General features: G+C 37.5%; 2 protein-coding genes across 3 annotated transcripts in view; one reads left to right on the forward strand and one right to left on the reverse strand.

Annotated features, from left to right (window-relative positions):
- The window catches only part of LOC146137295 (NACHT, LRR and PYD domains-containing protein 12-like), a 60,809-nt gene extending 57,056 nt beyond the window's left edge, over positions 1 to 3,753 (reverse strand). For both annotated transcript variants that reach the window (XM_083393662.1, XM_083393660.1), the window contains exon 1: positions 3,703 to 3,753. The gene's annotated coding sequence lies outside the window, so the exon portion shown is untranslated. The remainder of the gene's footprint in view (positions 1 to 3,702) is intronic.
- Positions 1,038 to 17,000, forward strand: LOC146137296 (fatty acyl-CoA reductase 1-like). Its single transcript, XM_083393837.1, has 12 exons — positions 1,038 to 1,116; positions 1,162 to 1,391; positions 8,687 to 8,862; positions 11,142 to 11,272; positions 12,141 to 12,193; positions 12,291 to 12,528; positions 13,071 to 13,199; positions 13,748 to 13,826; positions 14,352 to 14,441; positions 14,901 to 15,030; positions 15,600 to 15,724; positions 16,868 to 17,000. Exons 1-12 carry the CDS (start codon positions 1,038 to 1,040, stop codon positions 16,998 to 17,000), a joined length of 1,593 nt encoding a protein of 530 aa, XP_083249963.1.
- The last annotated feature ends 868 nt before the right edge of the window (positions 17,001 to 17,868 follow it).

A 17,868-nucleotide genomic window follows, 5' to 3' on the forward strand; every position in this document is an offset into this window, starting at 1 on the left:
ACCAAGTTATTTCGCTGCTACCTCCTCGGCCAAGCTTTCACTTTGCGCACTGACCACGCCTCTCTTAAGTGGCTATATCAGTCTAAAGACCTCTATGGCCAGTGTGCCCGATGGGTCGAGCACCTGTCACAATACGACTTTAATCTAATACATCGTCCGGGTGTCAAACATAAAAATGCAGACGCTCTTAGTCGAATAGGCGAAGACCAGTTGACCGATGCGCCGAAGGTTGCCACTATCGATGTTCGTGCCTCTAGTGGTTTGACAATGGGTGATTTGCGCAAGCACAGGAGCAAGACCAAGAAATAGCTTCAGCTTTCCAATGGTTAAGCCTAGGACACAGACCCCCATATAGCGCTGCGTCAAATACATCGCGTATGACCAGGCACTTATGGAGTCACTTTGGTCAATTGAAACTTATAGACGGGGTCATTCATTTCTATGACCAGGATAAAACACTTTTAGGACTTGTAACACCGCGTGAACTAAAACCCAAAATCTTCGATTTACTTCATGATGCAAAGTTAGGCGGTGGTCACCTGGGGATTCGTAAAACATGCGCCAAGGTCGCTGAACGACACTTCTGGCCAGGCTGGCGCGAGGAGACTGAGCGGTATTGCATGGAATGTCGTGAGTGCGAGTTAAACAATAAACCCTCAAAAACACCGAAAGCCCCCTTGGTACCATCTTGCGAAGAAGGTCCTTTAGAAAGGGTAGAAGTGGACATCATGGGGCCGTTACCTTTAACACGCCACGGGTACCAATATGTCCTTGTTGCTTGTGATGTGTTTACTAAATATGTCCGAGCTTGGCCCTTGCGTACGCAAACAGCAACCGAAACTACCTGCGTATTGTACAACCGCTGGATGACTGTTCACGGAGTTCCCGACATCATCCATTCAGATCGTGGCGGGAATTTCGAAAGCAAGATGTTTAAGGCGTTGCTTCAGCTGATTGGTTGCGGTTAGTCACGCACGACTGGTTATCATCCCGCCGGAAACAAAGGTGTTGAACGAAACAACAGAACTATAATCTCGATGATGCGAAATTACGTTCAAAAAGATGAACGCTCCTGGGATGAAGCGCTGTCTGCTGTTGTGGCGTCGTACAATGCAAGTACCCACGAAAGTACGGGATTTTCACCACATTTCTTATTAACAGGTCGACAATTGCGGCTACCTGAGGACTTGGCCGGAGCAGGATCCGAAGAGTCGCATTTTATTAACGACAACATCAAAATCCTTCACGACCGACTTGTTCGTGCCGAAGATGTTGTTCGGACTACCCTTGTTAAGCAGCGCCAGCGAATGGAGGCGCATTTCGACAGGAATGCAGATGACACCGCATTCAACGTCGGCGACTCGGTTTTACTAAGGGATAACGTAGTCCCTGTAGGGCCAAACCGAAAATTTAATTTCCCTATGCAGGCCCGTACAACCACTATTACTTGACATACTCTAGCTGAATATTGGCCTAAAATGACCTTGAGTAACCTTACAGCGCACCTTATGTGTTTTACAATGGAATGTTTCTTTTGCAACTTAACGCCCCTTGAGGGATTTGCGAAATCTCTTCGTTAGTTTCTCGCCCAATGCCATTTGAAGGAAACTTAATGATTTATCGGCAAGCAATCGACCTGCCGCCCGTAAAACACTGACGCCTCACTACATGGATATTGAATGGATACATATAAAGCAGCACAGTAATTACTTCGTCACAGCGACAGGCATTTGTCCAAACTTGCCACTCACGTACGAACAATTAGGTGTAACTTTCCGCGATAAACGAATAGAAAGGATTCACTCTTCTAGTTTTAAACAACTCTACTGACGCGTCAAGAAACATTTTAGAAAAATGTGTTACAAAACGTTACAAAAAAGTTTTACAGTCATAATAAAAACACAAAATTAGGTTAAATGGCAAACAAGTGGTGACATTTTGGTTTTGCAATACCTAGCCAGAGAGATGTGCCCGTGGTCAGTGGTTTCGGCAGCCGAAATATTTGAGGGGCGAAAATTTTGAACTTGAACTAGTAAGAGTACTTCATTTGAAACACCGCTTCTTAAAGCAAAAAAAGACTAGACACCCTGAGTAGGCAAACTATCAACTTAAATAACTTGACACTAAAACTGTTACCTCACAGCGATAAATCGACTTTATATAAAGTATTAACAAATTACTATTTACAACGAATCAGTAATGACACTACGAAAAGTCCATTTAGTCGCTTTCCGCCAGCGAGGCTCGTTATAACTTGATTGCTTTGGCCATGGTATTAACTGCCGATCGAACACAAACCAAAATGCTAACAAACCGTTTCGCGCAGCAACTGACTGAGTTTTAACGAAATACTCAAAAGCCATTCAAAGGAGAAAAACAAAATGACTAAAAGTAGTAAAACTACATTAATGTATACAACAAACGTAATAACTAAATCCTTTGCGACGTAACAGTGCTTGACAAATAGAGATGTGACATGCCTGTAATCAACAGTCGTGTACTGCTCATAAATGCTACAAACAAATAATTAAGAGTAAAATAATCATTTTTGGAGAGAAATAGTCCCTGTGTTCCACTGGCTACGCCTATGAACGTGGCCCCCCAATTACCACTCCGTGGCCTACCAGGGGGCGAGGGCCGCGGTTGAGAAACCCTGTCCTAACGTAACCGTGCAAAACTTTTTTTCAAGCGCAATTACCTGCGTGGAAATCAAAATCAAATGAAGTATATTGGCTTAATAAAAATAAATTTTTATGTTTCCAACTTGCGACTTTTGTAATTAAGGACTCCTTGAACTATGTTACCTCGCAAAATTAGGTTTATAGAGTTCGCAAAATATCGCATTTAATGCGGTGGTTTTAATAGTAACCACTTTTCAGTTTTAGACGAGATTTTACTTACGTTGGACGCAGTATTGTACCGGGATTACGTATTTGCTTGTATACCACGCAATGCGAACATTGGCTGCTACAACTTAAGGTTTTACATTTGTGAGGGTTCTCTAAAAATAAATAAGGTTTAGGTATGTTAGTGATTTCCGATCGATATGCACATCACGAAATATCGTTTAGTTGGAGCCGATTAGGTTAGCGCTTATTTACTAAAGTATCCCGAAAATGATGTGGCGCCGGCGGTTTTGACAAAGTCGCAAGATTACAAATAATAACCCCGCTGTGCGAATATTTTCAAATTTTCAAAACAGTTTGTTAATAATGCTTGATTTTGTAAAATACATTTTGTCGGATTATACGAAGTTTCAAATTAATGTTGATCGCTGTTCGGTAACAACCGTAAAACTAAAGACAGTTATGTTTGCTGCTTATCAGTATATATAGACGCGCAGCTGAACTACGGGCTTTATATTGCCGTACAGTTTAAACACTGCGACAGAATCGCTATTTGGTTACGTGCTTTTAAACTTGATATCGTTTGTTTTGGTAATTGCTGCTGTTTTGCTAAAGTTGCGAGATTAGTTAGACCTAATACTGTTGCTGCTTTCATAAGGGCCGCATCCTACTTTAATTATGAGAAAGTATTTACTCGACCCAGCACCAAAAGAGTTAGTATAGAGTATAGACGCATTACAAGGTCGTATGTTATACAGGCATGATTAAATTTTTTACGCATTTATGAGAAGGGGGAAATGGAATTGAAAATCCAAAGCAGCAAAGATTCTTATTATTTTATACGACAAAAACTTACTTGGTTTTGGTTTGGAGTATCGGCCATGTTGTTCCTTGTGCTTGATTGGATGATACAGATTTTTTTTACCAAATATAGTCTGTAAAATGGAACAAGATACCAAGTTAAATAAATGACAGTACGGGTATATACTGTGATATCTGTGATCTAGCCCTGTTGAAGTAGCACTGACCAACGATTGGCATACACATAATATTATACCAGGTACAGAGGTACGCAGGCTCAGTGGGAGCAAGTCGTGAAACGATAATTATAGCAGCGTTGCCTGCTGGATCTTGTTCGTACATATAATTTCATGTTTGGAAAATAGTGATTGTCAACCTTTAGCACACGGACCAATTTTACGCGAACAGCTTTCTGGCTGCAATCGAAGTTTTATAGAAATGAACGCAAGTGCATTGCGGCAAGACGACCCATAATCTTAAATCTACGGAGTTGAAAAATAGTTGTTTTTTATTCTTTATTTGGCTTATTAAATCTAAGTAAACTTGAGTAAAAATGGTTTCTTTTGAAACCAGGTAGCTCGAAGTGACATTGAAAACACCACAGATTGAAGTGCGGCAGGAAAAGGTTGAGATCCACTGATTTAAGGTTTTGATGTTATAAACTAAACTGATATTCCAGTTCATATACCTACACAACATCACACATTTACCTCAGTACAGCAGTAAGGCGCTTGCATCAAGCTGCAAGCAACAACCAAACGCTAAGCTCTTTGTTGAAGGCGGACTCCAACGTATTTCCTTGTTCTAATCTAAAGGAAATGACGTTAATGCTCCATCCATTTAGTTTACCCTCCAACGCCTTCACCCATTTCCTGTCTGGAAATCACGCGAGCTATTGTTAAGGTAAAAAAATCCTCAGCTTCAATTTCGGTTGCATAGAAATGCGTATTCTTATTGTTCTATAGTTAGTTTAGTTGCTTCACTGGCGCAATGATAATAACTCCATTAGACTTTCTTACTTGCATTTAGGAATGTCCGTAATTTGGTTTAGGTTTTACAATCCTAGTATCGGACGAGTATCAACGATACCACCATTTGGTATCGGGTATCGGCTTTGATCCGATATTATCGGACATCCCTATACTTGCAGCATGACGAATTATTTCCCTAAAATTCGCGCTAAACTTGACACTAGTAATAAATAGGTGTTGCGTGAGACGTATATTTTAGCAAATCTTTTTTTTTCGTCTTTCGACTTGGTCAAGTTGCCCGTTTCAGTGGCGCAGCCAGCCGAAAATTAGGAGGAAGGGGAGCAAAAAGTATGAATTCTTTGTATTAACTGCCGTAACGAACACAAATAACAATGTTAGCAAACCGTTTTAAGCAACAACTGAATGAGTGTTAAAGCAATATTCAAAATCCGTTCAAAGAGCAAAAACTGTCTAAAATTAGTAAAACTATACATTAACGCAGCGTTTCTCAACCGGTGCGCCGTCGAAGGTGGCCAGGTGCGCCGCGAGAAAATGGGGAAAAAATGTTACAAAAATTCTGTATGAGGCCTATTTGTAGAATTTGCGAATAATTTTAGAATAAACTCTAGTCACTATTTTCTGTGAATAAACACTGAGCAATATGACTGGATTCGTAGCCCCTATTAAAGTCCCAATGGTTGATGTTGGCTCTTCGCTAACAAAGAAAGAGAAACTATTGCAATCTAGCGGGGCTTCCGCCATAAGACCAAAATTAAAACAAAAGCAGCTTCGGCATAAAAAACAGTTCGGAGTAAGACCAAAATAGGACTACTACCTAATACTCGTAATAGCGTTTAAATCAAAATAAGACCTAAATTCGTCCGAATAAGGCCTAAATGGCAAGAATAAGGCCTTTGCAACCTATTACTTAACCCCAAACCCCACCCATAACTTCAACACAAACTCACCTAATAATTTGAACCATAACCCAAATTCTAATTTTACCCCTTACTCGTGCCTAACCCCAAACAGAGGCAAACAATCCTGTGCCAAAACACTATGGCACCCAAACGTTGACACCAAAACGGCCGATGCCAAGAATATGTCCTTTAATCGTCCCATACCATGTTTTTTTTACAGTTTTGGGCGTTATTTTGTCCATTTAGGTTTTTTTCCGTTACATTTTTGATTTATTCCGAGTTAGATGTTGTTGCTTTGGGGCTTATTCTGTGTTTCCATCGAACTTTAACTAACATACCGTGTGTTTTCATAATTTACAACACGAAAGGCCTATTTCATTTATTTTCTTTCTCTTTAGGCATGTATTATTGAGCTCATCGTATTTTAAAGCAGGGCTGTGGAGTCGGGAGTCAAATTTGGGACTCGACGTACCGTAGTCGATTTGTTTTGCTGAAGTCGGACTGCCTGAGTCCCGAGTCCGACGTGCGCAGTAACAATTTTAAAACTGACAATGCCGCCAAATGCAAATTAAAAAGGCGAAATAGCATATGGTGGATATTTTCCAGCAACGTATTGTGGTTGGATGACATATATGACACCCCTATGAGGGGATTGTTGAAAATCCACCTTAATTTAGTTACGTAAATGGGAAAAATAAATGCTGTAGGGAGGCAGAAGCACTCGGAATTTGACGAAATCACACATTTGACCGGAGTCGGACTCGGGAGTTGGATTATGTTTTTTAACCGACTCCGCAGGCTTCTTTATAGATAATAAAATTAGGAGCCTGATGTAATAAAAACTGCCAGCAAAAAACAAAATATCCAAACAAAGTTTGCAGTCGCCTCGACCGTAAGGTGCGCCGCTAGGTTTTGAAAGGTTTACAAGTGCGCCCTGGGGTTAAAAAGGTTGAGAAACACTGCATTAATGTATAGCAAACGTTATATTTACTACATTGTTTGTGACGTAACAGAGCATGACAATTGAAGGTTGTACTGGTCATAAATGCTAAAATAACAAATTATTAAGAGTAAAATATTTATAAAGTTTTTTGGATGGGCCATGCCCTCTGAGGCTCAACCCTGGCTACGCCTATGCCCCGTTTGCACTAAGTTATATTTTCAGGATGTTGTTGCTTTTAACTAGATCGCGATCATTTCTGACTTTGCATTACGTCACAATGCATTTAAATTTGTTTTTTAAGTTTCCTTTTGTTTGTTCAATTTGCTTCACTGCTCTTCACTTTTTGTCCTATTTAGTTTCCCGCCGTTACACCTTTACGTTTTTATCTAAATAAAGTATTTTAGAATAAATAGCAACTCAATTCTCAGTCAAGTTATGATTAAAGCATGTCAACTTGAATATAATTATTTGTCTAAAAAGTAAACATTAAACCACAAAACTGGTAAACTCTTGCGAATATGAGCAAAATCTCAAGGAAAAAATAACATAAACGCAACATATAGCAATTGAATTGTTTTATCTTCCAAAATTAAGATAAATAACCAGTGTTGAAAGACTCAAGTCAATGCATAGACCACACGGTCCGTTTAAGAACTTGAATAACTTTGGCGGCCGCCGATTGATCGGGTCACGCGATACGACCACGTCGTGCGCTCGCTCACTCACGCTTCAAGTGACCGCTTTTTTTCAGGTGATTTCTTATGGCGGTGCCGCCGGGTGGCGACAAAGCGCGCAACGAGTTCGGCCGATGCTGGTGCCCTTAAGTCAAGACTTAAGTCTTTTCGAGTAAAATTATTTGCAGAGAGAACATTTTGGAAAGCCCTGATTAAAATCATGCCGAGGATCTTCTTACGAAATTCGTTTGATCCAATAAAAACGTTAAAGAAACTAAGTTATACCTGATTGCCACCACTGTATCCGCTAAACGCACTTTTTTTACAAATGTAAAAGTGTTTTTACAGACTTTCAACACCAATCGTTTTCTGGAGCCCACGCAATCAATAGTTTGCAAGGATATTTAAATATAATACCTTAAGTACCCAATGCTTACTTCACCCAAGTTTCAAAAAGTGTCCAAATGAATTTATTGAATTCTTGCAAATTTAGCATTGAGCAATAGCATATGGACCAGCATTACGTTAATGAAATGCGGGAAGTAGGCTAACTAACCTCATCTTACGGATTTCGTTTACCCAAAAACCTCGTCTTAAGAAAGTAACTCTATGCATTCTTGTTTTTTATCCCTGGTTTTCTATTCTCCAACTCCATAAGCAGATTGGTAGCTAGGGTATTTTGCGCCCGGGTGCAAACTTTATAATTGGCGCCCCCTCCTTCATGTTTAATCACATTTTCTATTACGTTAACATAATATACCTTACTTTATGCGGCAAAACAATTCAAACTTTAAAAGAACATTGTATTTAAAGAAGAAGCAGCCTCAAAGAACCGGATATAATTTAATATGGGACCTGTAATCATTTAAAAGACGAGAACTTGGCAAACAAAGTAAGCCAGATTGCCTCAGCTTCTCACAAGCGGACTTGCTTTTAATTGTAAGGCTTAAGGAATCCATAAATATACTACAGATTACTACAGAATTCTTCTTTGAATATTTTAATTTTGGCTCGCTTCTTTGTGGTACGATTTTGTTCTAGAATCCAACCACAGCGTTAAAACAGTTATTAAAGCAAAGCACGATATTTTTATCCGGGTGTTGGTTAGTGTTTGGTTGATGGCGTATCAAGTATTATTGATATTCATTAACAATATTGCTGATTAACCTACCAAAGCCCAAACGCTAACCCGCACCACACCCTAACCCAAATAATGTTCGTTGTGGTAGTTTTATATACCGCGGCTAAATGAATTAGCCTGAACTCAAATCAGAGTTGAAAAGCCATGCCAATCTGTTCAACCATTTTTTTGGCGATCCTAGGCGAAAAGGTGCTTAACTCTGTACCAATCAGAGGCTGTTGATGGCACAAACAGAACTACGAGTAAACGAGTCTACTCTAAACTTTGTTGTTTCTTCATATGCACCAGAGCGTGACAGACGACCAAACAAATTCGCCATTTTCCCCACCTTCCACTCATTGGTTTAAATCTCTTTGAGTCATTTGACGTTTAAACCTTTTACCCTTCTAGGCTTTCGACGTTCTTCGTGAGCTGCAGCCGAATTTTGCGTCGAAGCTCGAATTTGTTTCGTGCGACCTTGGCGCTGAAGATCTTGGCTTGGATCAAGCTTCGAGGGAGATTCTACAGAAGAAGTGCCAGGTTTTCATCCACTGCGCTGCAACACTCAAGTTCAACGAACACCTCAGGTTAGGGCACTTTAAGTATGCCAAACGTCTCAGGATTTCCGATACTTTGTATTTAATTACGATCTACTGTTGTTATTCGATATGTTCGGCAAAAGTATTGGCCCTAGTCTAGAATCCTACCACCATGCACAATATTGGGGTTAGGATGCGAGTTGGCGTTTGAGTTAGGGTGGGTCAAGTATTATTATTAAATAAAGAATATAATACTACTTGACCCACTAGTAGTATTATAAAACGTTAACTAGCACCCTAACCCCGAATATTGTGCGTTGATTTAATAAATGTGGTAGGATTGTAGACCAGCGCCAAACTATAACGCCTTCAAAATAAGCAACACCTGAGGTTAAGGCACTTAAGTATACACAACGTCTCAGGATTTGCGATACTTTGTATTTAATTACGATCTACTGTTGTTATTTGATATGTTCGGCAAAAGTATTACGCTTTCAAAATAATCAAGCTACTGGGCGCTGGTTTAGGATCCAACAACGAACATTATTTGAGTTAGGGTCGGTGCAGCTTAGCATTTGGGTTTGGGTAGGTTAAGCAATACTAATAAAAATAATACTTGACCCACCCTCACCCACACACTAGCCTGCACCCTGACACAAATATTTTGCGTTGCTTTAATTGTTTGAACGCTGTGGTAGGATTGTAGACCAGCGCATACATCTGATTCTTAAGTGTGCATGGGTGCTCCCAAGGGGTTACCCCAGGTCTGGATTAAAAAAAATGCGATTATTATTATTGTTTTAAATTTTGTTGCTTCAGATGTAGTAACTCAGTTTTACTAAGTTACTAATGGAATGAGATTGATTTGTATATAAATGGGCGATCTTTCACTATTGTACGTGAAAAGTTATGCAAAAAATAATAATACCGGATACCCAAACGCATATTGTTTGGGTTAGGGTGCGGGTTAGCGTTTGGGTGAGTGTGGGTCAAGTAATATTATGTTTATTGTTAATAATAACTTGACCCACCCTCAACCAAACGCTAACCCGCACCCTAACCCAAACAAAATGTGTTGTGGTATGCGGCATTTGAAGAAATTTTTTTTTGATGTACAATAGTGAAAGAGCGCAGGCCTATAAATGTCTACTTATATAAAATCGTATGTACATTTTAATATCACAGTTAATGAATTGAATTATGTGTATAGTTCATAATGCCCCGCATGCTTGTTAAGTGTTAATTACATGATGGTGTAAAAAGTATACCCTTAATTTGTTTTTGTCTGTTTAGTTTGCTGCCGTCTAAAAAAGCTTGTTAACCACTGGTTTCTTTATCAATTTCTACAGGTTGGCCTTTGAGATAAACGTCCAGTGTGTGAGGAGGCTTCTCAAAATATTTTGACCTGAACGAAACAACCTCCAAGCATTCGTTCACATCTCCACAGGTGTGTATTAGCAATATGCAGTGTTACACAAAAAAATTTAATTTTGCTGTTTTATTAAATGATAAAGCTTTCAAAATCACACTTTTTTTCAAATGCTTTATGTGATTAAGTTTGTAAATTTGTGCTAAGGTTACTCTATTATAGGGTAAATATACCCATATTCCACACACTAGGCCGAGGGTTACCATTTTTTTCCTGAAGGGTGGGTAACTGTTGGGCCTGACCATCGCAGGTCGGTTAACTGTTAGGATGTACGAGCGCAGACCAGGTGTAATTCTTTTGTCAATATTTATTAACTTTATTAAATTATCTTTAAATGAGGAAAATTAAATTATCATGTAGCAAGGTAAAAATTGTTGTAGAGTTATAAATTTCATTCACTACTGACAATACTTTAAAAAACAGTTACAAAGATTCCAAAATTCAATGTATCAAAAATAAACGAGCAAAGATAGACATTTTATTTCATAGACCTTTTTTAGGCATTTATCTGTTAAACTTGTTGTTTTTTGTACATGGTGTGGCATGAAATGTTTTATTTTTTTACTGTGCCGCAAGCTGAAAAGTTTAGGAACTACCAATTTAACTTCTCCCCCATCCTTGGAATTTTGTCGCGAGAAATTGTAATTTAAAACTTTTTCCTTCCGATATATTTTTGTTTAAGGATAAGGTTAAATATATTTAATTAAAAAGCCAGAAAATTGTTTTGACGTTGTAATTGCCTTATAAAGTGCTATTGTCATACACTTTTTTTGTGTAAAGTATAATATATATTTTATAGAAAAAAGTATGCTTCAAAAATAAATGCTTCAAAAAAGAATAGTTTTGTATCAAAATACCTCTCTTGACTGAAATGTAACCTGTTGTGTTTTCGTTTCAGACCGAACACTTACACGCTGACGAGAGCGCTTGCTGAAGACGTCGTTGCAAGAGAACGATCTCATCTTCCAATCTGCATCGTCAGGCCCAGCATGATAATACCAGCTTACAAAGAACCATTGCCGCCTGCCGGTATGTTTTTAGACTTGCTATAAGTTAGATATTTCAGTGCAGAAAGAACACAAAAAGAGTTAAATGTGTTTAAAATACTAAAATGTTTTGAGTGGTTTCATTGATGTTAAACATTTAGAAGGATTAAATAACTTGAAGCAGTCCTATTCAATCTTTGAAACTTAGGTTTAAAGCACTGTTTTATTCAAGGGTTTGCCAATTTAAGCAAATCCCATTTTCGTTGCATAAAAATTTTGTGGCTCAATATTTTTTTATAAATAAAAAAGAACTAAGAAATAGGTTTAGAACAAAAAACAGCATAACATATCTTGAAACAGATATTTATTCAACTGTGCATTAGTGAGATTCTTGCGAACAATGAATTTACATTTCTTTTAATTTCCTTATCAATTTCTCCCCAAGCCATTATTCCTGTAAAATTAAGTAAGTGACACAAATAATTATAAATCTAGCTTTTTTAAATTGCCCTGTGTAATGAAACTTAAATCACTGATAAAGACTAATGAAATCATTCAACCAATTAGGGATTTCATGCAAGCAAGGCCAGTTTGGAGTGCAAACCACACCGCAGTTGCATTTCTAGCCTGGCCTTGCTTGCACAAAAATTCTTAGTTGATCGACTGATTCTGATACTCCAGTGGTTCCCACCTTTTATGGTTTGCGGCACCCATAAGGAACAATAAATAGATTGCGGCACAACTACTTGAATCTTGAAAGTTGATTTCTGTAGTGTCACTAAATACGGGACTGGGACATCGCAATCAAATTTATGCATGTAGGAAAATATCATTTGATTTCTGTAGCCAAATCATACACAAAAAGTTGTATTAATAGGATTTTAAAAAAGAGCGATAATTGCGTTTTTAAGGAACTTCAATTACCTTTAAGCTTCCAAATGGCACCCCGGTTGGGAACCACTGGGTTAGTCTGTTAAAGGCTTCCGGTGTACTGCTTAATCGTGTTCCAAATTTCACTGCATAATTATCTTTCATAGCAAAAATTACTGCTTTTTCTCCAGGGTTGGTGTACAAACGTGTACGGACCCACCGCTTTCATAATAGCGTACGCCAAGGGTGTGCTTCGTTCTGTGATTGTTTACAACTCCATAACCTGTGACCTCATACCGGTCGACTTCGTTGTGAACGGCGTGATTTGCGCGGCGATGAAGACCGCTTGTGACTCAGCAGAAAGAAGGTGCTCGTTCGGCTACGAGAGTGACAGTGCAGTTTCATCGCTTGGGGAAATTGGCTTACAAGGTTGTAAATACAGATAGATTACCAAAAAGTTGGCGTTTTTGTTCATATCCGCTTTTGTTGTAGTTAGATGTAGAATGAATATCAAAGCCCATACAGAAGTAGGTTGCATTTTGTCATCTGACCATGCGAAAATCAACAAAGAATTTTTTTAAATTTCCACAAAATGCTACTTATACATGTTCCTTGATATTCATTCTACAATTTACTTCGTTTTAAATTGTACAAAACTATTTTATGCTTGAGAAAAAAACGCTTGTATCTAGCCAGTGTTTGAATTTATTACCACTAATTTTGTATTCATTTGATAAATAAACCCCTGTTCGAAAACATGTAAATTTTTTTTACTTCATTGTTGTTGTGTTCTTTTTGTATTTTGAGTCCTGTATAAAAAATCTGTTCCAAAACTGCATTTTTACTCTAGTTTAGTCATTCTAAATTACCAAGAGGTTTTTAGGTTGTCTACTATGAATAACTAATTCTACCTATATTTATTGAATAGTTTGATCAATTTAAAACTTAACCTGTTAAACATGAATTTCCAGGGGATTCATCTTCGGACAATGAAAGCATCAGTTCCTTTACGTGCGACCGAGTTCCGAGGGTCAATGGATCACTTCCCATCTACCACGTCAACTCTGGCATCAAAAATGGCCTTGCTATGGACCGCTTGAGTAAGAATGGACAACTTTAACTAAAAGTGTTACATCAGTAAATGTAGGTTTTAGTGTTTCTTAACCAATGGGAAAATTTGTGTTGCCATGTTGATTTTGTTGGGTTCCAGGCTGCAGCAGTTTACACATCTAAAATTGTTCAGTTAGGTTGGGCAAAGTTTTGCCGAAGGGAAAATTTAAGGCAAAGTCAAAGATATGGTTCTTATAAACAAAATTACTCGGGACTCTTATGTTTGTGTAGTCTTAGTTTAGCGTAGTCTTACTCAAGTCAGGAGTCCGACTTTCACCAAATGTCCTGTTTCTGCGATTCCCCAGTCCGGATCCGACTCTACAGCCTGTATTTCACATATTTATTAAACGAAAACTAGGTAGGTATGTTTAACATACCACTCGTAGTGTGTCATATAATTTATTAACCTATAAGGGTAGTCTAACTTCTAACTTAACCCCGTGTTCTCTACTCCAGCAAAATAAACCGACTTTGTTGAGTCCCGACTCCACAGCCCTGGCTTAAATTCATCGTTTACAATTTTTATTTTTGTTTTCAGTTTCGCTTGCAAAGAACAATGTGGCAGAGAATCCAAGCGACCCATTCCGTGCCCCTTGGGTGTTATGCACGAGTAACAGGTAAAATAGATTTTTTAGTTTTGCTTTAGTGATTGTCACAATTTATCAAAAATGCTAAATATAGTTTTCCCCCCCCCAAAAAAAAATTCTAGGAGAATTTTAGCGTAATTTAGTCTTATCCAGAAATATAGTCCTTGTTGGTTTCCATATCTGTCCTGTTCTAAATCAGGTAATCAGTTAGTATTGTTTAACATTAGGAGTCTTTATAAATCACCGTATTTGCCTAATTCTAAATATGGTAATCAGGTGGCACTATATAAAGACAAATTGTATTTAATTTCTCTTGAGCTTTCATACAACCGTGCTTTATCAGGTTAAAGTAAAAACAAAAGTTGTCATTTTTTTATAATTTGACCTGATAAAGCGCGGTTGTGCGAAAGCTGCTTGTCGGACATTTTATACAATTTGTCTTTATATAGTGCCACCTGATTAGTTGGTATCCTACCTAACGTTAGGAGATATAGTTTTCATTAACACTTTCGGCAAAGTTGTGTTCATTTAAACAATTTATTTATTTATATGCAGAAAGCTGTACGAGCTTACCACCTTTTATTCGCAAACTATTCCTGCCCATGCGATGGATGCCGGTCTGGCCCTTATGAGGAAAAAACAAAAGTGAGTTATACTTAAAATAAAATAAAGTCCAAGCAGAAGCTAAAAACTCTAGTTTGCCACCTATGCTTTATTGTGGATTGAACACTTTGGATATTTTTGCTTTTGCAATGCAATGTTTTGTCTAGTTTGTTTTATTTTATTTTTTTTAATATTTAAGGCCCTAGTCTAGATGGAACTTTATTTTATCATTTAATATCTAGTTTTTGTCAACCTGTCTTTACAAATCTCTACTGTTAATATTTAAACTTCCTTTATTATGTTATAACAATTGTCTGTTTTTTTCTGGATTACTTGTTTGAATGACTATCACCAGTTAGGCAAGAATATAGGATTTTATTTAGCTTAGAATTATTGGTCCCAGTTCACAAAAATACTTTATTCTGAACCCAATGCTACGCTAGTCCTACAAAAGATAATGTTTAATTTCAGAATGACTTCAATATTTCTTATTTTTTTCAGAATGGCAAGACTCAATGAAAAGATCATGAGCGCCATGGAAGTGATGGAATTCTTTTTTACGACGAACTTCAAGTTCAGCAACACGAATGTCGATCAACTGCGTTCCTCACTGAATGCTGAAGATCAAAAGGTGAAATATTACAAGATCTTCTAGTTCAGAGCATCTAATCATAGGGTTAAATTTGTGTATTGCACGTTTGTTACAAATTATTTGAATCTTTAAAAGCGTTTAAATGCCTTTGAATTAATTTGCGTATTGATAATACTTTGTAGAACGCAAACTGAATATGTAAAAAAGAAGATATCTCCTCGCCCTGATACACGTTAATGACGACAATAACTCCAAGTGGATGGTAGCAATATACTTAGACTTTCTTGTCCGAGGTATAATCAGTCATTTATAAGTTCTAGACTAGTTATTAATAGAGAAATATATTTCGCCAATCTGGCATCATCAGTCTCTGAAAAAAGCCCTATATTTTGTGGAACCTTATTTTCCCAACGTTTTTCGAACAGTCTTTAAATTAATTTTATACTCAGTATAAGTTATGTGTTCAGAAAGTGCTGTTAAAAAAACAATGAGATTAACTGACGATGATACAAGTGTGAATCGAAACGTCTTAATCAAGATGATGTGGATCTACTCGACCTTTTTGGCTTTAAAACTCATTATCAAGCTATTTGTTAATTGTTTGTCAGGCTTACAACCTTGATTGTGGGGTTTATCAGTGGGAAGATTACTTCACAACTTACATCGCCGGCTGCAACCAGTTCATTCTAAAGCAGAAGAACAACGATCTACAATCGAAACAAAAACTAACCAAGTAAGCGACTTTATGCTTGTGGAACTTTTGTTTAAAACCAGAAATTTTGATCGTATAAATACTTTCATGTTTATTTGTGACATGACACTGTAAACGTAAAACAATGCATTTTTCTAAAGAAGATTCGTGGTGACTTCATTAGATCACATTTTACACCAAAATATCGAAATCCCCAGAACAGTGGTCGGCAAACTATGGGCCGCGGCCCAGATGTCTGCCGCGAGTTACTTTTGAGTAGCTGAGTGATATCATGTAGTTGTGGGCCGCGTGATAGCCGTACATTCATTGCACTTTATTGGAAATATTGGTGTGGAATAGAATTTTTAATTTGGCTCAGTTTGAAAAGACCCACGTGCCCAATGTGGTCCTAAAAGCCTGTCGAAATATATTTTTTGTCAACTTTAACTATGTGTAATTGAAAAATTTTTCTCGCTTCGCGCGTATATTCTTCGTTGTATAGTATGTTTTATGATATGGTATGGCAGAGTTTTGGGCATAAAGGCGCCGTGTAATATTTCACCTAAAAATCAAATATTCAGAATCCGTCACTGCTTCGTAGTGGTTTTAGTGGGCCTACAATAGCTCTGAAAAAAAGAAAAAAAAAAAAAATACTTTGGGCCGCGACAAAAAAAGTTTGCTGACCACTGCCCTAGAATTCGTGGTGGTTTCATTAGATCACACTTTTTTCGCCAAAATATTGAAATCCCTAGAATCTGCCTTCATATTTGTTCATATCCTAGTTTCGCTGATTCATCACCGAATTTCCTTTTTATCTAAAACTCTATTGGATGGTTGGGCCCGTTTTTTTTATGTTTTTACTTTTGGTTGTCCGATAATATCAGATTTATCGTATCGCCACTGGTCCGATACTGACGTAGTATCGGCGCCAAAATGTGTCCATTTAAGCTTTGTTTTGTGGTTTTATTAGAAAGTATTACATAAAAAGTTAAAATAAACAAAGTTTATTCATGCGTTTTATCTTAAAATGTGATTAGATGGGTGAGCCCGTTTTAACCGTGTGTTTAATTTGTTCAGATTGCGTTTTAATGTTGGTTGAAACCTAAGAAGATTAGTTAACCAGAAAACATTGCAACTAAAACAAGATGGGTGAGCCCGTTTTAACCTTGTGTTTAATTTGTTCAGATTGCGTTTGGTTGAGAAGTGCTTCTACTCGGGAGCTGCCTTAGGAGTTTGCGGACTCGCCGTTGCAAGTGGATTGACGAGTTCGCTCTGGCAACTCACAGAGTTCATCGGCGACTCACTCGCCCTTCTATAATTTCACAAGTATTCTCTTTGCCTTCGATTTTATCGCAACACGATTCATTGTGTTTTACATAAGCCACGACTTGCAAAACCTAAAGTGGGTTTTACCTTTATGGCATGCAAAAACCTAAATCCACTACAAACTGTATCTAAATGTCTCAATTTTAATAATTTTTCATGGATAGTGCGTATTTAAGTCTAAAACGATTGTGTCTATGCATATTGGTGATACAAATAATTTCTTTTCCAATATTACAAAAAGTTTCGAGGCTCACTTGACATTCTCTCGGGGATTACAAAGAAGCATTGAGCGGTTTTATTTTCCCGCGTGTAAAGATAGCTTTCGTTTGGTTCGAATCTCATCGCAATAGAGCTCTCTTTGTATTCTGGGCTTACACAGCTATGCAGAAGGTATGTTGTACAGGAAGAACAAATATTTTAGTGTTGTCATCCATTTGTGCAAATGCTAACTTTTCCATTTTTACTGTAATTATTTCTTCGTTATTGTACTGTTTCAAAGTTTACACTTTACTTTATACTTGTTGTTTAATGTTAACATATACTTTGTTTTTCTATTTCAATGCCTTTCAAATGTAGGTAACTGTAAAAATCACAACGATTTTAATACTGTGTAGAAACGCATCGTATTTGTAAATACAGCCGTTTTTGTAGGCATGTTTTATGGTTTAGTTGCTTTTCATATTATACTGGAATTAATAGTTGTAATATTCTGGTACTTTTCTGGTTTCCGCAAATACCACAAAATGGCTTCTAAAATAAATGTATTTTTTGTTACTAGGGTAACATTATAAATGCAAAAGAATTCGCGAATCTTAAAGCTTCTTGTATATCTCTTGGCCCGCTTTATTAAAGTTGCTTTA

Source organism: Ascidiella aspersa, chromosome 7 (genome assembly GCF_963924565.1).
Source record: "Ascidiella aspersa chromosome 7, kaAscAspe10.2, whole genome shotgun sequence".
Lineage (NCBI taxonomy): Eukaryota > Metazoa > Chordata > Ascidiacea > Phlebobranchia > Ascidiidae > Ascidiella > Ascidiella aspersa.